The sequence below is a fragment of the Lissotriton vulgaris genome, unplaced genomic scaffold (genome assembly GCF_964263255.1).
Source record: "Lissotriton vulgaris unplaced genomic scaffold, aLisVul1.2 SCAFFOLD_260, whole genome shotgun sequence".
NCBI classification, from domain to species: Eukaryota; Metazoa; Chordata; class Amphibia; order Caudata; family Salamandridae; genus Lissotriton; species Lissotriton vulgaris.
Window position 1 is genome coordinate 840,545 of NW_028246903.1, and position 23,012 is coordinate 863,556.

The window sequence follows — 23,012 nt, forward strand, 5'->3', positions numbered from 1 at the left end:
CTAATTGTGTGAAGAGAATGACAATTGAAGAGAGTGGGCTGAGCAGCAACCATGCTACTCCTGGTGGGATCTCCATAAGACCTCTATGAAACCTGTAACATACTACTGAACTATCCAATAAACCTTCTACTTGAAATATACCTCCTGACTACCTCTGGTCATCTTTGGAATCACCTTACAACATTCTTCCTGACAACCAGCATTCGTATTTGTGGTTAGCCAGGGAGAAAGACTGAAGGAGGCCTATTTGCGGGTTTGTAGAGTGCTTGAATCGACTCCCAGTGGAGTATCTCAGCGCTTAGGAGCCGAATAACAACGGTCGAATCTAGATCTGATTACTGAACAGCAGGGTTTGAGTTGCTTTCTGAATTTTAGATGCTCTGAGCACTTTCTAAGGGACAAAGGGAGTTTTTTCCATAATGAGGGTCCCGTTATAGATAAAGCTTTACCGCCATGCCTGGCCTTTCTAGCACGGGGTACCACCAAAAGAAGTCGGTCGTTAGATCTGAGAGAGCGGGTCGGAATGTATGGGGTAAATTTCTTTTCCAGGTAGGCAGGCCCTTGCCCGTTAAGACTTTTATGTATTAAACAGCATACTTTAAACTTCGTTCTCTGCCGGATTGAGAGCCAATGCAGTTTGTCCAGAAGAGGTTGAGATGCTGTTCTTGGTGGGACATTCAGGACTAAACGGGCCGCTATGTTCTGGATAACTTGGAGCTTAGCCAACACACCCTTGTTTGCAGAAAGTAGTAGGCCATTGCAATAGTCGATACGACTTAACACAAGTGCCTGTACCAGAGTTCTCCTGAAGGAATCTGGGAGCAGGGGAAAAACTTCGCGCAACAGGCTAATAGTGTGGAAGCAAGAGCCTATGACAAAGTTGCTGTGTTGTTTCAGCGATAATTCTTGGTCTAGCCGTATCCCTAGATTTTTAACAACCTGTTTGGGTTCTGGAACTGCTCCCAGGTCTTGTGGCCACCAGTCTGGAGTCCACAGCATTTTGGCCTCCTCGAATAACATGACTTCTGTTTTATTAACATTGCACTGGAGGCAGTTGGAGGACATCCATTGTGCTACAGCCTTCATGCCTTATGAAAAGGAGCTTATTACTTCAGTGGAGAGAGTTTTGAAAGGGAAGAGGAGCTGTGTGTCATCCGCGTATGACACTGGGATGAAGCCATACGTGCGCATCACTCTTGCCAGGGGTGCCACGTAGATGTTAAAAAGGGTTGGGCTCAAACAGGAGCCCTGTGGCACCCCTTTCGAAATCTCCATCTCCTCTGAGCGATAAGCACCTATGGTGACACTCTGGGTGCGATTAGTTAGGAAGCTCCTTAGCCAGGCGAAGGCTTTGTTCTTTATTCCAATGTTGGCCAACCGGTCAATTAAGATGGTATGTGACACGGTGTCGAACGCTGCCAACAGATCTAATAGTACCAGGATAACAGCATAGCCTTTGTCCTGATACATGTGCAGATCGTCCGTGACTGATAACAGGGTGGACTCAGTACTATGCTTTGGCCTGAACCCAGATTGAGAATAGTCCAGGCCACCAGCAAGTTCAGTGTATTTAGACAGATGGTGGTTAACATGTTTTTCAATAAGTTTCCCTAAGAATGGCAGTAGGGAAATGGGCCTAAGATTGGTTAGTTCGGTCCAAGGTATGGCAGTGTTTTTCCTGATTGGTCTTACCAGGGCTCGTTTCCATTCCCTGGGGACGTCACCTGAAGTTAGTGAAAGATTCACAAGCCTCTTAATCACAGGGCATAATTCTTCAGTAAGAATGGGCATTATTCTAGCTGGGATTGTGTCGTCCGGGCTTCCACTCTTAATCTGTGTGGATAGTGATGCTACCTCTTCTGCAGTGATGGGGGGAAAAAAAATCCAGGGTATGTGTAATCTGATTCGGTTCATCTTTAGTTAGAGGGAGTGATGGGATCATACTAGATGTCCTGTTGGAGTTGGTTATTTTCTCGTAAATTGTGTCTATTTTCTTGGTAAAGAACTGAGAAATATCATCACATAACTGTTGTGATGACGACTCAGAGCTTTCACACGCTGCTGGTTTTACGAAAGATCGTAAGATTTGGTACAAAACCCTAGTGGAGTTTCCTGCAGCTGTAATTTGGAACGTGATGTGTGTTTTGCGTGCTGTACGGATGGCTTTATGATAAATGAACAGAGAGTTCCAGTAACAGTTCTTATCGTCCGCCTGGTGGGACGATCTCCACCTCTTTTCCAGTTTTCTGGCGGCTTGTTTTAGCGTTCTCAATTGTTCTGAGAACCACACTTCTTGTTTGTGAGCTGGTCGGGATTTAAACAGTTTCAGAGGGGCTATGTCATCTATGGCTGCCCTAGTTGCCCTTTCGAATTTCTTTAGGGCAATTTCGACGTTCTCTGAGGAAGTGATGGAGGGTTCAACAAACCTCTCTTTAAATTAGATTTTATTGATTTTGTGCCACTGTCTTCGTTTATTGGGCAGAGAGATCGGGCCTGAGGGGGTAGGTTTAAAATGGGAGGTATGGAATTAAATAATAAAGTGGTCTGTCCACTTAACTTGTGTTGGGGGCAGGCAAAGGACCAAAGCGGAATTAGTTAGGACCAGATCCAGGGTGTGACCTGCCTGGTGGGTTGACCCGTAATTTCGTTGTATTAGTCCCAGTAGGGACAAATCCATCATTAACCCCTTCCCTGCTCATGACGAGCTCAGCTCATCATGCAGTACACTGGTCGTGTGCTTATGACGAACTGAGCTCGTCATGAACAATGGAAATCTGAAGACTTCAGCACCAAGCGGGAATTGCGGTAGCATTCAAGGTGATAAGGACTGTGCCTCACAACAATCTTGTAATTCGCTGTGCACATTGAAATCCCCTACTAATAGAAAATTGCTGTCATGATTTACATATGGGGCAAGTATTTCAATCAGTGTGTTGGAGAAGTTTTTGCACGGTCCAGGAGGGCGATACACCAGCGCTCCCATTCGACTTTCCTTGGGAGAAGTGGTAATTTTGAAGATCAATAATTCTAAATCGGGTGTGCTAAGTTCCTCTGATATTGTAATGGCAATTCCTTGTTTATGGACAATCGCAATCCCTCCACCTGTCTTGGTGGGACGGTCTAATCTAACTATTTAGTAGCCCATCAGGATACCTAAAGTTATGGCGGGGGTCGAATGGGGCTTTAGCCATGTCTCAGTAAGAAAGCACAGGTCAGGTTCTATTGTTGTTCTATTGTTGTTCATTACTTGGAATTATTCCTTAATCAACCGGATTTTGGTGTCCATTACTTAACAGCTGGCAATCTGAGCTTTGTTTTTCTGTGGGCCTGCCCGCCTGGCAACAGTAGGTACCAGAGGAGTGTGTTGTTGGGACCTCACACATCCTGTTTGGGCAGGGCCCCACAAGGCAGAGATGCCTTGGATGGAGTGATGCTCTAAGCAGCATCTTTAATTACCTCACATATCCCGTTTGGGCCAGGTCCCATGTTATTTATATGTTTACCTCGTCTTCATTGCTTGATTTTGCTCATTGTCGTAGAAATGTTACTCTTAATTACACTGAAATTATGAAAATGTCACACATAGCCATTTGAAACCTTGGCAGCTATGTAAACACCTGCTAGAATCATCACACAAAAGCATGCCTGCCAAGCGTCACGCAACACGTGTGACGCCCACGCATTTCAGTGCGGTGATCCGCATCACCGCACTGAAATGAAATGTCACGCATCATGCTGCCAGGCGAACCAACACGGCGCGGCGCCAGTCACTGTGTGCCCGTCATAACAGTTTAGCACAGACTCGGCCTGCGCAGCTCTCAGCCGGCGCTCTAATGTATTGAGTACTGCACTGTTCTGCCTAGGAGAGCTGATGACAGCAGGGGGCCGGCCCGGGCTCAGTTCAGCCAAAGATAACCACCGACGTGTCTCCAGGGGGCCGGCTCAGATCATCCAGATGTCATGCAGTACTCCCGCGTCACGTCCGGCGGCCGCCAGGAACACAGGAAGTTAGTCGGCGGCGCGGGGGAATCTGAGTGAGCGTGCAGGCTGCTCTGCCTCAGTTGCTCACACTCACAGCCTCTCATCATGGCTGTTGGCACCAGGCCGGCCGGGCTGGCCACAGGGGGGGGTCCGTCCCAACTGAGAGGTAGAGGCTTGGCTGGCTGCAGAGCGCACTGGTTTGCGGGCGGCAGGTCAGGTGTCATGGAATCATGTGCTCGGCTGGCTGGCACAGGCAGCACTAGTCAGAGCGCACCTTCAGTCTGTTACAGTGGGGCTCAAATTATATCATCTATGGCTGCCCCCTGCCAGTAAATAATGATTTCCGACCCGGAAGGCCAGTCGAGGGATCGTGCTGGAGCCTGTGTCTGACGGGAGGTACAGGCAGAGTGAGGCTGCTGCTCATCGCAGCTGGACAGGTCTCTGCAGTACTAATGGGCCCCTTTTCGTTCTTGGTATACAGACTCAAGCCTTAAAAAAATGGAGTAAAGTCGAGACAACACCCTCAGAGAATCAAAGAGCAGCAGGACCACTAATGTCAGTCATGCGCAACAATTAAAAGTGCGGTCGTGACCAGTAAAAAACAGGTGCCTCTGTGGAAGGAAGGTAGGCCCAAGAGAAGTGGGTAGTACAGAGGGTTGCTGGGATTTTTGGAACAGTTGAACTTACCCTGTGCAAGCTAAGGCTGAGTAAGAGCAGGTGCGTAGCCCTGTTTGCCAAAAAATTTTCATTTTTCATGACGGATATTTAAAGGCAAGGTTACATTTTTCACAACTGTGTGAAAATGGCGCTTCATCTGTATTTGCAATTCGTAAAATGAATCAAAATTAACGTTGTCAGATCAAAACAAACAGTGCAACCTGGTGAGAGAGAGATGAGAGGGCTAGAGAGAGCGCATGAGAGAGGAGAGGGATAAAAAGAGGCAGAGACAGGAGAGGGATAAAAAAAGACAGGAGAGGGATAAAAGGATAGAGAGAGTGTGCAAGAGGGGGGATTGATAAAGACAGGAGAGGGCTAGAGAGAGTGTGAGAGAGGAGAGGGATAAAATTAGACAGCGAGAGGAGAGGGATAAAAGGATAGAGAGGAGAGGGATAGAGAGAGTGAGCATGCGAGAGAGGGATAATGACAGGAGAGGGATAGAGAGCGAGCTCTTGAGAGAGAGGAGAGGGATAAAAAGAGACAGAGGAGAGGGATAAAAAGAGACAGGAGAGGGATAAAAGGATTGGAGAGGGAGGAAAGGATAGAGAGGAGAGGGAAAGAGAGAGATCATGCGAGGGGAGAGGGGAATAAAGACAGAGCAGAGGTCTAGAGAGTGAGCGCGTGAGAGAGGAGAGGGATAAAAGGATAGAGAGGCGAGGGATAGCGAGAGAGAGTGTGTGAGAGGGGAGAGGGATAAAAAGAGGAGAAGGATAAAGAGAGGAGAGGAATAAAGAAAGAGCGATAAAGAGAGGGTGAGAGCGAGGGGCAGGGATAAAGACAGGAGACGGATAGAGAGCGTGTGAGAGAGAGAGGAGAGGGATAAAAAGAGAGAGAGAGGAGAGGGATAGATAGAGCGAGAGCATCGTGGTCACACACAGAGGAAAGCTTGCATTGTGAGATATAGTTGCCGTAGTAGTTTATTCAAAAGTTTATTCAAAAGACTGACGTGTTTCGATTGGAACACTCTTTGTGGTGTTATTTCTGATATTTACATGTGTTGATCGTCTTCATTGCTTAATTTTGTCCGCAAGAAAGTGTCACTCATAGTCGTTGAAATGTCACTCATAATTACACTGAAATTAGGAAAATGTCACACATGGCAATCTGAAACCTTGGCAGCTATGCAAAATAAGCTACTTTTTATGGACAAATGTTATCATACTGCACTTAACATTTTAAGACTTTATTCATAACAAATTCGTACGTATTGGTAAATTGGGACTATCAACCTTTAGCACCTCTGAAATGCAAGTTACTTTAGAACTTTTAGTGTTTATTTCGCAACAAATAACTAAATTCCCCAATCCAAAATGGTATCACCGTCTTCACACCAAGCCTAATGACGTCCTATTATTGCAGTACCTTGACTGAGCTTATTTTGACAGAATATACTGCGAATGTTGTTAACTTTTATAGATGACCATCAATAAAACGCAAGCTACAGAGGACTTACATGTAGCAAATATTTTCAAAAATGTAATCAAAATATTTATGTTTGTACTTTAAAATATAGAACCAAATTTAACATTACATTTTCTTGATTACTACTTACATTTAGAAATCACAATCTAAATCACACTGGAAAATTATATTTTCCTTTTTATAATTACCGAACGTTTGTTGAAATCTACTATGTAATTTGAAGATGGCGTTCAGCTAAACCGGAAAATGACGTTCCGCCTGGGACATTCCTAGAAAGGGCATTGTCCCTCTTCTGTGTCTACACAGCACGGAAGGGTTTGTCGACATTGTGACGGCGTCAGCTGGGGCTAGTGACAGGCGTCGCCGCAGCTCCTCGTACAGAGTAAACAAAGAGCCTTCCCGTCTGATCCGGGGCAGCCATGGGGGCTATACTGGGTATCTGCTCCGTTGCCAGCTGGGTAAGATACATTATGCCAAAAGAGAGAGAAGTGAGAGTGTGCCAAATGTAGAGACCGCCTTACCCAGAAGGGCTACAGGTGTTTACACTACAGAGAAATCATTATATCTTGCGTGGGAAACTTGTTTTCAGTACGATCTCGGACTATGCAGTGTACAATTTCTCTGTAAATTTCACAAACCAGCTTTCCAATAGCGCTAACTATAAGCAGGGCAGCACCGGATTCCAGCTTTGTCTTCTCCAGAGAGAGAGAGAGAGAGTACCGGACATGATCCCAGATCAGCTGCCTTGGGATGGGCTGTCCACTCGATTTTCTTGCTGTTTTTTTTCTCATGTACTGTACCATCACAGGCCTATAGGACGGTCACACCGCCCTTTAGAAACCAGTGAACGGCAGGGTCTTCTTAACCTTCACAGCTGTTGTTTAGGAAATAGGAATAACCTCTTTCTACGTAGTTTGCATAAGGAGGGTCCGTGCCTCCTTCCTCTCTTTACTCTTCCATAGATTTCACAGAACTCGAAGAGCACAAGGGCAGGCACCTACCATTAATTAACAGTTTGCCACCTGTATTGCTAAGTAGAGACCTTCTCCCATTCGGGAAATGGAAACATATACTTTTTTGGTCTTTCCTTATCATCTTGTGAGATCTAATGTATCTGAAAGCATTTCATTATCTCAAGCTCAACATCATCTGTTTGGCGAACGTTGCCTGTACAAAAGCGCATAATAATCAAAACGACTCAGTAAAGTTCACAACATTATTCATTTTAATATTCTCTTTGTGCATCTGGTTGGGTCATCTGCTTTAAAAATAATTTTTCCCATGATTGTGAAATCGTCTCTGTTGTAAATAGGTGATGGTAGATGACAGGATACTTCTAGTTGATTACATGTAGACTTATTGTAGGACACAGCTGAGTACACAACACCTCGCATACTCAGCTGTGCCCTACAATAAATCTACATGTAATCAACTAGAAGTATCCTGTCATCTATCATCACCTATTTACAACAGTCTCAAACATACAAAGACTACTTCCGCCTGAATTTCTCATTGCAGTGTAGTTTAAGGTTATATTACAGTATTGGTTGTTTTTATTCACATAACTCCTCTTCGCATAATAATTATATGAGGGTGTTGAATACATTAAGCACACACAATACTGGCCGGCCTACAGAGTAATCATAGTACCTGTTAAGTACTTGATTTAAAAAATCAGCTACTATACCGTGACAGATTAAACTTTGAAGAGAACATGCTAGTGCCCAGCACCACTTGTCATGCATTTTTTTTTTGCTTTCGTTTTAGCTGCGATGTGTTTGTTGTAATCTGAGATTTATGCAGTGGTTGTTTGATTATGTGTCATGTTTGTGAAGTACATAGCCATGTTTAAAATGTTGTGACTTAAGGAGCTTACAATTCAATTGACTATTTCTATAGTACAAAACAAACAGACTTGTTTCTCATTTTAGTTGATATTATAACGAGACCAGATGGAAATCATTATCAACCCCATATAAATTATTTGTTTATTTATCAATTACATTTTTGTTCAGCTAGAAAGCAGTTTATTAACTTAAACAAGTTAAGGCTAATAGCTGTGTTGATATGGAAAAGTTCCCGGCATAGTAATGGACATGCACTTCTACCCTAAGTGCCCCAGCTGCATGAATATCTGGGTCCCTGGTTCTGATTTTTAGTAATTGCCGAACATGTACCATGTATGTATGCCATGACCTAGACCTGTCTCACAGTGAAGTGGTCTTGTTAGACCAGGAGGGGTGCACCACGCGCCATCCTGGGAGTGGTAGATGGCTTCTGCCCTCACCTGGAGTTGTGTCAAGTGTACTGTGATTGCAACATACCATTTTGTGTTTCCTAGGAACCAGTAGTGTGAACAGTCCTTTTTACCCGTGCCACCGGAGTGGTGCCCAACAGCCTACTCAAGTAAAGTTCCTTGGCTGTGTACTTAACTCATCCTTGCTCTTCTTGGATTGTGGGTAGTGCTGGACAGTGCATAATACGTGCATCGTCGTGCTAGGATGTGTGGCACTGTCGATGGTACATAACATGGAGGCCTTTGGGTTCCATTGAGAAAGCCCTGGGCCTGGGGTGTCTAATGAAAGTGAGGATTGCAATCCCCAGATTGTAGATGTAGATTGCTGACATCCCTGATGACTAAGGTAGGAACACACACACTGGAGGAAGGGGAGCTGGGCACCCTCGCTGCACATCAAAGGTATATTTGATTCCAGGAAGAGTTACTGGTCAGTGGGACCTGGACTCATTGTTAAGTAGATTGTGAGACTGATGATGTTGATACAGCGGACCAGGGAATCTTGATAGACAGGAAGGCTTAGGCCTTTTTTTTACCTTTTTCAAGCATATTTCAGTGGAGGATGAGTTGTGGGTCATTAAGGTTTGACTCATTTTGACAAAGGACAGGAAAGAGGAGAGAGCACGTCAAAAGAGCTTACACACAAACCAAATTTTAAAGGCTCAGACTCTAAACAACATATCTGTCTGGATTTGGACTATAAAGGAGAGAGACTTTGTTCAACAGCACTGTTCATCAGGAGAAAGTAGGTCATCAAAGCGTCAATCTACTGCAACCTGAGCAGAGGACCAAGGTCTACTAGTGGCAAACTGAGAGGCGCCTGGTCCATGAGGGGCCAGTGTTGCTAGAAAACTATCTGCTCTCTGGCGGGAGGCGGTAACGCACATCAGGGTGAATGTGAAGTTGTGGCCGGTCGCCCAAAACTGGAGACAGAGTTGGGGCCATCATCCATGTCCAGGACTCTTGTATACTGGGGGTGGGGGCCCTGGTACTGTTGTGGAAATTGCTTGTTGCACCTGAATCTGCTGTGGCCATCCTTTGTTGCAACTGAGACTGTAGGTGTCCGTGACCCATGTATGCCAGAGTCAGGCCACCACGTCTGTTAGGGCCATCACTCTGTGCATCCAACGGCATTGTGGACATTACCTGTTCCTGTGACCTCTGTATGCCAAGAGGGAGCCTCTAGGACAATTGTGGCTGTCACCCATGTCGCAGGAGTTTGTGTAACTGGAGGAGGGACTCGGATGCAAGGTCAGAAGTGGTTCTGCAGCACTACCCCATCTCCAACAATTTACTGGCTGCAACCGCGAAGTTCCCGCCACGTGCCTCACTCCAGTTAGCACACAGGAGGATTCGGTGCGAGCTCCATGTCGCTGGAACGTAGAAAGACATGCCCCGGATTTTTAAGACTGTGATTGGGTGAGTCTGGAGCAGGGCTGCAGGCTTGGGTTAACGCCTGTTGAGCTGCAACTTTCCAGGCCAAAGCCGCACTTTGATGCTCCTCTGTAGTGCGGCCAGTACCTGTGGAGTTACTTCTGCCAGAGACATGTTGGTAAGCTTGGAGAAGAAGAGAAGGAGTGGACCAACAGGGGAAACACGACCCAGATCAGTGCTAAGGCTTTAGCTTATAGAGACATTCTGTGTGGCTTATTAAGTGTGCTATGATTGCATGCAGAAGAAATACTGTTTTCCTTACCAAAATTAAGTATTGGACTTAACTGTTTTTATTGGGGGCACTGTGGATATTCTGAGTTATGAACATAAGCATACCTACACTTACCTTCCACTGAGGAGCCTTGGACTGCTTGAACCACGCCACTACCGAGTTTTGTGGGCTGAAGGGCCCCATAGTAAGCCAAGCCCTGGGAAAGCAGGAGCCAAATGCCACAACCTTCACAGATGATCTCAGTGACCCCTGCTTGCCCCATGACCTTTTGAAAGGGTTTCTGACAAGCAGAGTATAATTCAACAGTACATGTAAATAAACAAATATGTAGTGGCAAGAATGTAACACACACATAAAGATCGCACATGGGGATTAAATGCTGGAATAACTGCTTTAATATGAATTAGTGACTTTCAGGTTACACACAATCCGTGGAGTTAGCTTTGTTGGGTTATAGAGGTGTTGTGATTTGAAACCCTCAAAATTATATGAACACAATGTTATACTACCTCTTTCTGGCGATTCACATTTTGAAAGATAATACATCCCATCTGTTTTTTAAAGATCTTCCTTCTCTTAGGGCAATAGGAAAATAATAACCACCAACCTGGGAGAGATGTTTTTAAAACCACCCACCTCACCATACCACAGATTAGCTCTTCCTCTACTTCTAAAACACCGATTATAAATATTCATAAACAACCCTTCTTGTCTAACTCTATAGCTAGGATGCCATAATTACACTGTTCCAATTAGGAAGGCCCCTGATGCATATGTAGTACATATACGCCATCCTTGCTCTCATAACTATATCTGTAGGACCTATAAATCGAATTGCAGCAGCACCAATACCTAGTATGTATGGTCATATGTTTGGTGGACTTTCAGTGTTTTGGCAACTCTATTTGTTTTGTACCCCCGGACAACAATACCACTACGTCCCTCTCCCTTATCAAGCGCCTTTCACAATAACAGGTGTGCTAAGCTTCCGTCGTGGAGGTAGCCTGTGAGGCTGCACAGCAGAGCAAGCAGGCGAGGGTCTCGTAGAAACAGCCCATGGGCGGATTTGCAACAGGTCAGCATGGAGACCGCACTGGCCTGCCAGTGACCCTAGCATGGTAATTATATGCAGGTCCCCCTCTTTGGATCTCAGAGATAAAAGAACAAAACTAAACCCTTCTTATTCAGTAATCTAGTGTGGCAAAAGTCAAAAGCAATTATTGCAATGATGATAAATGCATAGAAACAAAAAAGTAAGACCCAACAAAATAAAAAAAAACTTTATAACGGAATCCTGTTATATTTTAAGCTATGAGAAAATTGTACCCAGACCCACATATCTTTGCTATGATGTGTTCTGTGACCTCAACCCTAGCCTTTTTTTCCAAGTCCATTAGTTGAGGAACCCTATTTAGCACTAATCCCTCAGAATCCCTCCAGCATGGTAGTATTAATTTCTAGGTATTAGGAAACAGTGGGCTTTTTATAATGTATTTAATGTGTTACACTGTTTATGCCAAGCATAAAGCTGTTTCCCTCATCCTCTCCTCTGTCCTGTGGAACTATACAAAATTAAATTCTAAGATGGCCAGTCAAAACTGTTGGCTTTGCATATTTTATTGCAAATTAACAAGCATTAGCAAAGCCAGTAGTTGGCAAACAGCAAGCACTGACAAAGCAAGACTGATTGGTTTTGGCAATGCTTATTTAATTTGGGAAGCTTTAGTTTCATTCTTAATCAAGAGTGGTGATCGTTCCAAATAAATCTGTTGTCTTTCTATATATTAGTACTTTGGCATTGCCCTGATCCTGCTAATGACAACAATGTTGTACTTCTTGGGCATTGAGTCTTCCCATACCTATTATTGTGCTATCTCTCCAAAGAGGGCAACGCCGTGTATTTGTGAGAATAATGCCATTCTGGAAAGGTTGTCTGAAGGCTGTACATGTTTACTAAGAGGGCATTCATTTTGAAGTCTATGGAGAGAGCTGACTTGGTGGAGGACAAGGAGTTACTTGTATTTCATTGCACACTACTGCAGTTGCTGTAATCTGACTGTGCGTATGAGCTTCCTCGGGCATTAATTTCCTCTTGTTTGTAGAGTTTTCTTCAGACCAGTGCATGTGTGTATCAGTGTCGGTTCCTTAAGCTGTCCATCTATCCTCTGGTCTCCATGTGCTTGTGTCTAAAGGTTTCTCGCCATGTCCGTGCTCTACCATGTCATCTAGCACCTCAGTGTGTGCCTACGTTTCAACATTTGTCTATGTCCCTTCATCTGTTGCTATGTATTTTAAGGCTTACTAACTAGGGAACTAGCTTACTAACTAGGGAAAAACAATTTACCTCCGTTCTGAATCCACTGATGTTCCTGTCAGAAGTGTCTTCGGACGATTCTAAGTATAAGCTCTTTTTCAATTATAAAAACGTCTTGATAATGGAGATCATGCAATCTTCTCTATAGTTTTAAGGGGCGTTACCACCAAATGAGACTGATAACCTCGAAAAAATCATTATTCATGTAGGCACTACCAAAATATAAACCTATGTCCTCGATAAAGGAACATGCTTCAGTGTCCACTGAAACACTTTAATACGATTACAAAAAGATCAATGCAGTGCTAATCATTCTTAAGCTTTTTTAGATGCTTTTAATGCTTCCACTAAGAACTGAATCAACTCTAAGTGCGGCCTCGGCTAGAGACTCTAAGAGGATGATGTTGAAAGAGAGAATGGAGGTGTGACAGAGCGCAGTCGGTGACAGATAGCTGTAATTGAAAAGAGACAATGAGAGAAGTGACCTGGCTTTCTGGTTGGGCTCATTAAGGAAGAATACCAGACTTGCTACCCTTGGAATAGTTTCCAGGGTGTCAGCCTGTGGGGAAGTTGATGGATTTGGGGCTTAGAAAAGGCAGGGCCCAGGAGAGAGAGTGAGGGCTGAATTCACTGGAGCACTGCCTCAAGCTGAGCAACCACAACTATCTAACCCAAAAACACAAAGATATCTGGCTGCGGCGCTGCCCATGTGCTGGTGAGTTGAAAAACTTGAATTGGACCATAACTGTGCATAGCTTTATCTATGTAAGGTTTTCCACCCCACCTCATTGTTGTTCACCATGTGATGAATTCTGTTTAGAGTGCTGATAACCTGTGGTGGATGTAGGCATAGTATGAAATGGGCAGTATGGGATACATAAGTACTGCATGTAACTCAGATGCTAGAAACTGAATCTTCTGGTGGGTATGTAGGAGAGGGCTACCGGAATGAGTGAGAGCAGAATCAAGATTGATTGATAATTTAGAAAACATAATTGAAAACAGGCTTTGAATTGAAATGGCAGCTTTTCTTGGCTAGGGAAGAAGCAGATGACTGTTAAGCGTTTGGAAACCCAGTAGGTTTGATGCTCGCAGACAAAATCTTAGTAAACAAGCATTGACAAAGCCTGTAGAGCTTGCCTTTTCGACTATTGGTTTTGTCAGTGCCTTTTATTGATGATGTGTAGCATGAGCAAAAAAACGGCACAATGATGTGAACTCCTACATTCTGGAGTATTCATCATTTATTGGTCATGTCAATGTCTGTATGCATGTATTTGTAATGACATATGCAAACACATGCATCCCAAAGCATTTAGGTGCACAAGTAACAATGCAGGAGTCATTTTACTTTCCGTTCCAATATGGCAGATACCATATGCAGCACTAAATAAAAATAGCATTTATACTGGTGTGAAAGAACGTTTTGAAATCTGAGCAGTCCACTAGTAAATTACAGGAGGAGAGGGTTAGGGAGAAGTCAATGAGGGATTGAAGAATCAATGTGAAGTGGGCACGGGTGCAAGTGAGGAGCTTCAGGTGGGGGCAGGATGGGAAAATAAAAAATAAAAGCCGGGGTGTACATATGGGGTGGAAAGGAAGAGGGAGCAGTGGTCTTGGAGGTTGGACACACAAGACAGAGAGCAGGAAAACATTTGAAATGTCATGGAGTGCTTAAAGAGTGCTTATAAGCAACATAGACAACTAGGGTTGGAACCAACACAACAGAAAAAAAAAGAAAAATAGTACCTTCATAATAGAGATAGCAACAGAAGGACACAACAAAATGAATAAATCAGTGCTTGGTCCATTCTCCACACAAAAGAAGAGGAAGTGAAACTGACGCACACTGGCCAACTAGGAGGCAGCAAATAAGAGTGACAATGAAGCCAACGAAAGGTAAGCAAGGAGCAGGCTCCAACCCCTTATACTAAACAATATCTCTCGCAAGCTACAGTGCGTGCGCGCTGTCTTGGGGAGACCTAAAAAAGTGTCCTCTGATTGTGAGCAGTGTAAAGATAAACTTTTATCCATTTAGACAAATGGTAAATATGTTATGCTCCATGGGAGATGCAAATACAAGAACAGGAAGGAAAGCATTTACATAAGAAGTAAGCAAATGAGAGTGGAAAGAAAGCCAACCAATGGTAAGTAAAGGGCTAGCTCTAAGTTTACTGTAAGTTTGTGGCGTGGTACACAAGATTTCTTTTGACAACAGTGAGACCTACAAAGAATACAATATTTAAGACCAGGCAGTCTTCATTATAGCCCTTGTTTTGTTGCTATGAAAAAAGATGTAGCCCTACCTTCTTTTTTAAGAAGCCACTAGGAGGGAAGTGCAGGCATGGGAAGCAATGAGCGCACATGAGAGGAAGATACAAGTAGGCAATGTGAAAAGGAGAGATGGGCGGGAATGAGATGTGAGAGGGTGACATATGAGGTGAATAAGAAATGCAGAGGTGATGAAGAAAATGGCGAAAGTGAGATATGCGAGGATGTTGGGCGAGCAGCAGTGAACGAGAGGGCAGTAGTTGTAGGATAATCCTGCAGGCTGTTTAATGCAGGCACTTGAGTGGAGATGGAAGTGTCACTAGCAATAGATGATCTATGAATACTGCACTGGCTGACCAAAAACATAAAAAAACAAGCATTTACAATGCAATGGTCTCAGACTTATTAAAGGTAGAGCTATTGGCATTGCTCATGACATTTTTTTCATTTTTTTTTTCAAAATAAATAAATGGTGTTGTCATTTACAATGGCAATAGGTGAGCATTAGAGAGTAGTAGAGAGTAATCGCGGACACAGAGCCACAAACACAGAAAGCCACACACACACAGAGCCACACACACACACAGAGCCCCCCCACACACACACAGAGCCCCCCACACACACACAGCCCCACGCACACACACAGAGCCCCACCCACACACACAGAGCCCCACACACGCACAGAGCCCCCCACACACACACACAGCGAGCCACACACACACACACACACACACACACACACACACAGCGAGCCACACACAGACAGAGCCCCACACACACATACAGAGCCCCACACACACACACACAGAGCCCCCCCACACACACAGAGCCCCCCCCACACACACAGAGCCCCCCACACACACACAGAGCCCCCCCAGACACAGAGCCCCCCCACACACACACAGAACCCCCCCCACACACACAGAGCCACCCACACAGACACACAAAGCCACCCACACAGAGCCACCCACCCACACAGAGCCACCCACACACAGGATGACAACACTGCTGCCTACTTCAGTGCAGTTCTATATCTCGAACCCTAGCACTATTTCAGCTTGTGGCAGCGCACCAAAACCTTGGGCTCCTTTCATCAATTAAGTCGCCCACTGGTACCACAAGGGGTGATTAAAGGAAGGATGCTGGATTGCACACTAGGCAGTGGGCGCGCGCGGAAGAAGCGAATTGGCAATAAAATGCACAGCATCAACTAATGGTAAACATTCTTACATTTGGCACAAGTAGATAAACATGTCGCACTCCCGTTCTATCTGCAGTATTGCAAGCCCTTTCGTGACAGTAATACCGTCGTGCATTAAAAAGTAGCTAGATAATAATGCTAATGAACCCAACGTGGCACACGATACTCAATAACATGTTAAGATAAAGCAGTCGACCTAACCACGTGATGTGGTCCTCACATGCCACATAATTCCTGTAGTCCATGCCACAAACGCCCTCATGCTACAATCCTCAGTGTTGTTCATATAAACTTATTAGCAAGTCGTGCCTTCTTTTCCTTATGCAGCGCATTACTTCATCGTCACCTATCAATGAAAGTATCATCAGACTCTCCCCTTAAACGATAGCGGATAACAAACTTTACTAACAGGCATGCATACACAGATTTCAAGTTTGTGCTAGGCAAATGCTGACCTGGCCGTTTACACACAGCATTCTTCTTTCTCTCATTACTAACATAAACAAAATGGGCAGCGTACAAGCAAGCATAATATTGTGCTTTCAAGGCAGACAGGAGATTGAGCTCTGTGGACATCTCTATTGGCAGGGGGCGTCACCCTGAGGCTGCATTGCTGTCGCTTACCTTGCTGTCGTCCATAGGGCCCTGAACTCTGCGCTGCTACGGCAGCTGCCGTCTATAAACTTCCCACTCACAGCCGCTGAGTGCACCTGCACAGACCCACTTTGAATGTTCCAGAAGCCTGCCGGCCCCTGCCTCTAAACCGTGCGAAGTCCTTCTTCTCTCTTTAAAAGAATACCCCTGCTGTTTGTTTACAATCTGACACAGCGAGAAAATATGTCCGGCAGGAAGCAGGATGCGCACAGGTAATTCTGGGAGTGTGAGTCTTTTCTCTCTTCACTAAAGTAGAACAAACATGAGGGGCGTAGTTTTGAATTGCAACTCCCAGCAGCCAGCCAGAGAAAAGCGGAAACCAGCGGTGGCTGGGAACGTTAGTTCCCTAATGCTCTGTATTCTATATTGCGAGTAGGCAGATAGAGAGAGGGCTCACGCTTGCTTCAAAGAACGGCACAACACTTGGCCAAAGCTCCCCCGCTCTAGCCGTTGGAATTTGATTGGGAGGGCTCTTGATAATTCCTCATAAGTTAATTAAAACATGCAAGTGTTTTAAATATCATCATTCTTTCCAGCTGTCAGAAGCTTTCCGTTTGTCATACACATAGCTCAATTCACGGTCAGCGAGGGTTGCTAAGTTTTCACGGGGCGGACACGGGAAGGGGCTGAAGTGAAACGGGGGCGGGCATGGGAAGGGGCTGAAGCACCACCATTAGAGCCAATGCGCTGCCAAATAATTAAATAAAGAAGCCACGGAAGGCTTAATAACCGCCACCACGTTTCTCCGAGGCGAAGCAAGAATGCCTCGGAGAAACCAGCGTCATTTTCAGATTCGGGGGCATGGTTTTGGTTCTCTCCTCTTCATATTGGCTGGAAGGTAAAATTCCAGCCAATGGGAAGAGGAGAGAAAGAAAACAAGTAAGAAGGTAAAAAAGACTCCCCGAATCCGAAAAAGACGGGGCTTGAACGGAGTGACGCCCCTCTCCTCCAATGGCTGGCCTCCGTTTAGGAAGCCAGCCAATGGAGAAGGGGGGCGGGTTCAAGCCCCCTAACTAAAAAACATTAAATCTTCGGACCGAACTGCGCAAGCGCAGCCTACGGTCCTCGACCTAAAAAGTTGCAAATTACTTCCTGAAAGTAGTTGGTTAAAGAAATCCAGTGGTTGAAAGGAATGGCGCCACAACTCACTTTATTCATATTGTAAGCAGTATGTCAGGTTGTTTGCTGTGCTATCAAACCGGAGACATTAGAATACGCCCAAAAATACACAAATGCTTATTCTTGCATTTGTGTTTGGATCTATATGACCTCTTCAGTCGTAAGGCTTAGGAAAGTCCATATTGTGCTGCAGGCTTTAAAATCCATCTCTAGCAAAATGGCCCTTTGTGCACAGGCTTCTACTCACCTCTTTAGGTTCCAGGGCTATGGCAAGTTTCCAGGATGGTTGATCACTTGCCGTCATTGTGGCAGTTGCATAGCTATCACTGGTGCAGCATGTGCTGCATCACCGGGGCCCAGAAGTGTGATGGACCAACTGCAGCCAAATTATGTTTTTTTCTAACCTTCGTACTGGGCTAAAGGTGGAGCCATTTTCCCTGTTTGCAGGGCCCTTGTCACCCCGGATACACTACTAGGTTCTAGAATGGACAAGGATTTTTAGAGAGTCAGAAATTACAAGTACAGTTTGATTCAGGAATGGCCAAGAGATATTATAATTTCAATATATTTTGGATATTCTGTCCATGATTCGGAGAATGAAGATGATGTTGCTTTGGCAAAAAAAAAAAAACAATCTTTGCTATGCGTAAATTATACTCTCTTGCTTTCTACTTTAGATACCACATCGGGCATTAGTGGTATGCTTGTTCTCAGAATAGAATCATTTGCCTTCAGCCATATGTGGTTTGGGTGTTGGGTTCTGGAATGCCTCACTGCATCATCCTAAAAACATGGTGGTATCCTTCATGGTGTATGAATACTAGATCCAACGGGAGATTGTTTTGGTGTTGTCACTTGTCTAGAGCTGGACATGGCAACTGTGTGTTATAGGAGAACATTCACATCGAGTACCAAATATATACTCACATGGCTACACAGTGTGTATCTTTTTTGTGAATTCTCTGGTTTATGTATGACAAGTGATACTTCTCAACTTAAAATGTCTATACAAGATCTGCGGTCGTGGGTCAAGTACCTTCCAAAAATGCTTGGGTATGGTGCATAGCTGCCAAAGTTTCAGATTGCTATGTGTGACATTTTCATAATTTCAGTGTAATTATGAGTGACATTTTAAAAACTATGAGTGATATTCTCTTGTGAGCAAAGTCAAGCAATGAAGACGAGGGAAAAATATAAATAACAGAAATTACACTAATTTGAACAATGAAAAACTCTAAGAAGATCATCTTAAAACTGCTGCAAAGCACCTGAAATTGAAGGGCACTAACCTAGTGCCCTTTTAACCTGATTGTACTGGTAAACAAATGTGTAATCATGATATTAAACATTAACAAGTCTTTCACAGGCAGTACTTTAGTAACACCAGTTGCAATGCACCAATGATGACAGTGGCTCCAAGTCTAGCTCACCCACACCCAAAATGAGTTCGAGTAGTGCGGTAACGCACTAGCTGAAACTACAGTGAGGAGACAGACTGCGTGATTGTAGTTTAAGGGCAGGCAGGCAGCTTAGTTACTAAACGTGCTCTAAATAACACCATATTTATTTTAACTACACAGATGTCTTGTACTCTCAAATAAAACTGCAGACTGGTTAATAGCTTACAGGCAAGGGTGGACTTCCTTTTCCTCTTTACATTGCATCAAAAATGACTCCATTTACGATCTGTGTATTTTTTACATTTTCATGAAAGGAATACCTTTGTGATAAGAGTACAACTCTTAGATTTAAAGATGCAAATTAGGTGGCCAGTGGTCAAATGAAGTGGACTTGTGTTTTAGCACTCTACTCCTGACTCCCAGAATCAGCATCCCCACAGTGCTGTGCGCCCCAAACATCACAACTGAGGGGTAAAGCTTGAATAAATACCACATATGCAGATTTGTGAAGCACTGCCCACTGTTTTTCTGTAGCTGTGAAAATTAGCCCTGGAGTATTCCAGAACTTGGTACGGCAGATGACATTTTGGGCAGGCCACGGGTGGACAGAGAGGAGATCTACCCATATTCTGTGGTCACCTAACAGGAGCTTCATTAGAGGGCATCCGGAGGAGTCAGATGGACCGCAGAACAATGCAGTGTCCAAGTGAGGGGGCCCTGGAGGATACAAGATCTGACGATCTCATGACTGCGCACCAGCCGAAAAAGTACATTTTAAGCATAGCAAGTCAGTGCAACTAAGAGATGATTACTGTCTGTTCAGGTACCTCTCTGCAGTTGGGCCTCGTGGTGGCTGGCCCGCTAGGACTGGAGGAGACTGCCGTGGCAACCAACACAGCATGTTTCTGGCACACAATCTGCTTCACAGGACTCTGACGACAGGACTCTGCTGCTGAACCACTCTGACGGCCCGGGCTGGCGTAGTTCAGTTTCAGCAGCCTGACTGCAGGCGCCAGTGGGGTCCGCCGGGTCTATGAGATCAATACCGCCGTGGTGGTGGTGCGAGTGACCACTTGCTCAGCCATTGTGCCCACAGGGGTTCCAGCGGCCACGGCGGACCGTGACTAAGCCGCACGGCTGTGCAGCACTGCATGCAGTCTCCCCCCCGGTGCCCGATCATCATGCGGCGGCCTGCTGACTGACCCTGAGTGACTGCCAGCAGGTGGTCGATCATGCTGTGCCGGCGTCCCGCCGATCCAACAACACGGCCGGGCCGGATTTTAATACAAATTATTGCCCCTCTTGCGCAGGCCTAGCAGCATCGCACTTGACTCAGACAGTCTCAAAAGTAAGACTGTCTAAGGGACGCCGCGCGGACCGGACGACACAGCTGCAACTCTTCCAGTCGAGTCCCTGGCCCAGTCCCGCCGCTTCTGGTCACGGACTTCACTCATACTGCCTCACTTCCTGTTCCAGGAGGATGTGAGGCCGGATTTCAGGCAGCAGCCAGGCAGATTGTTAGTAACATTGTAGCAAGCACTTAGTCGGAGAGAGGCAGAGCAGATCTTTAACTGTTGAGCTGCTGCTGCCGGCATTGAATGAAGTCTGCTGTGGCCCGGAGAACACGCTGTTCGGGCCGGCGCGCGCTCGCACCTGGCGTCAAGTGGGCAGCCATGTGGTCAGTGGCAAAATGCGTGATAATGCATTTCAGTGCGGTGATGCGGGAACACCACACTGAAATGCGTTAGCGTCACACCTGATGGGTGATACTTGGCAGGCCTGACGGTGCAATTGCAGACTTCTGCTTTATGTCTGATTCTGATTGTCTCCTATGTTCCTCCTGCAGTCAAAAGCCATGCTCCTAACCACTGAGTGAATCACAACATCAGTTTGATTGAACACTTTAACACAGCAACAGATGCATGCAGATCTAGGCTGACCTGCTTCCGCCCACCTAATGTGGTGTTCGTCCCGTAGTCTTGGATCACAGTACAAACATATGCAATCAGTAATTCAGTAGACCTTCCACTTCGATATTACACGGGCAGATTGTTTTCTAAGTAATCACCATACGGATTCACAACTTCCAGATGGCACAGGCATGTTATCCAAAACTCCAGAGACCCTACTTCTGTTCTCTTCGAGCATAAAGGCAAAGCCAACTAGTTTCACTGGAATCAAGGATGGCAGCAGTGAATTAATTCAGTAGAACAGCAATTAGCAGAAGTCCATGGGACAGCAAAAGCAGCTGCCTGCTTCTGATGTGTCTGAAAGTACTTAGTTTCTGTTTGTCAGATTGTGTCAGAAATAAGGAGCCTGCACTGCACATGATCACTTTATTGATTTGGTCCTAAACTACTAACTTGTACCGGTTGGGGTTATGGGGTACCAGATCTTCAGTTATATTATTTGGTTGCCCAGTGCAGCTATGCACAGACGTGGTACCATCCAGATGCAAGGATCCCATATCTCAGACCGGAATCCGATCTAGTCCTCCCTGAAACTCTGGCTACCATCTTTCCTACAGGCCTACCCAGAGACCCTAAAGAAACCCAAACTGTGTCTATCACCAGCTGGGCATGGGAGAAATTGAGGCAAATAACGAATACACCCACCCTCTACTCTTCCTCGCTTCCTCTCCCAAACGCTATATGGTTGCCAATTACAGGCAAAAAAATTATTCAACGTACATGCACTAAATTTCAGTTTACTAAGTTGGGCGACCTATTTCCAGAGGGGCATGTGTTCGAGTCTGACAACCTCCTTCTTTCCTTCCACTCACTATGGTGATAGACAGTGATAAGGGTATACATCTCATATCCAAACTTTACAAGACCTGCGCTGACATTATCCCTCTTAATGACGCAAAGATCCGTGGAGACTGGAAAGCAGACTTGGGGAACCAAATTACAGTTTTAGGAGGCGTTCTTGCGCCGAAACGCCCCCCCCTGCGCCGGAATGCCTATTTCTGGCGTAGGGCTTTACAACGTGACGCATCTCTCAGATGTGATATGCGCCGCTACCATCGAGACGCAAGCGAGGAGCTCGACCGTTTGCGCCACATCGCTGATCCTCTACTGCCGAGAACCCCCGAATCTGCAGATCGGAGTGTAAAAAACTTCAACCATTGGAAGCCCCGGCTCCAGAACAGATGTTTGTGTGCTACCGGCCTTGAAAGAAACTGAACTCCAGGATCGTGCCCAACTTAGGAACCGTCTGGAACTTACTTGTTAGCTCTCCAGAGCAGAGCGCCTTTCCTCGATACCAGTTGAGATTCCTTTTCCAGTGCCTCTTACCTTGTTTCCAGAGTCTGGCGGATCACAACCTTTCAGCCCGTTGGATTCTTGTCCCCTCCCTCTATTCCTTGTTCCTTTTTCGCCCTGATGAAGGTGTAGCCCCGGCTGGGGCAAAACACATGAAACGTGCGTTGGCGTTTTTCGTGAAGGGGAAGCTGGATGATACCTACCCCTATCCCTCTTGCCATGATGATGAGCTGTACTATTCTGTCTCAGGACCATCTTGTGGCGTTTCTCTATTCTCTGCCTTTGTGAATGTGGTGAATTGTGTGATTGAGATATGGAGTTGTGTGTTGAGTGTTGGTAACATGTGAAGACTGAAAGTGTAGTATGAAAGAGGAGTGTGGGATTGGATATTTTGAAATACCCTGGTCTTGATGCACTGACCTGTATTATGTTAAGTACCATATCCTTTTGAAATAATTGTTAAAAATTAATAAAACTTTATATTTTTGTACTACTTGGCGTTACTGACCTTCCCTGCACTTAAATTGCTCCTGTGATAGTGTTTATCTAAGGACCCCTCTTGGGGGCCTTGTTTCATTAGTCGGGGCAGGTAGTTCTTGTTGTAGGCATCTCTCAGATGCATCATGTTTTCAATACCCGCACCATGGCGCCTCTTTTGCGCCGCCGCTGCGTCACAAAATTGACGCAAAAGAGTCGTAAAAGAGGCGC

The 23,012-nt window shown here is 45.3% G+C and overlaps 1 protein-coding gene across 1 annotated transcript in view; it reads left to right on the forward strand.

Moving 5' to 3' along the window:
• The first annotated feature begins 6,431 nt into the window (after positions 1 to 6,431).
• The window catches only part of LOC147665696 (serine incorporator 3-like), a 122,222-nt gene continuing 105,641 nt past the window's right edge, over positions 6,432 to 23,012 (forward strand). The window contains exon 1 of the mRNA XM_086949584.1: positions 6,432 to 6,578. Within this exon, the coding sequence (XP_086805710.1) occupies positions 6,540 to 6,578 (39 nt within the window). The 5' untranslated portion in view covers positions 6,432 to 6,539. The remainder of the gene's footprint in view (positions 6,579 to 23,012) is intronic.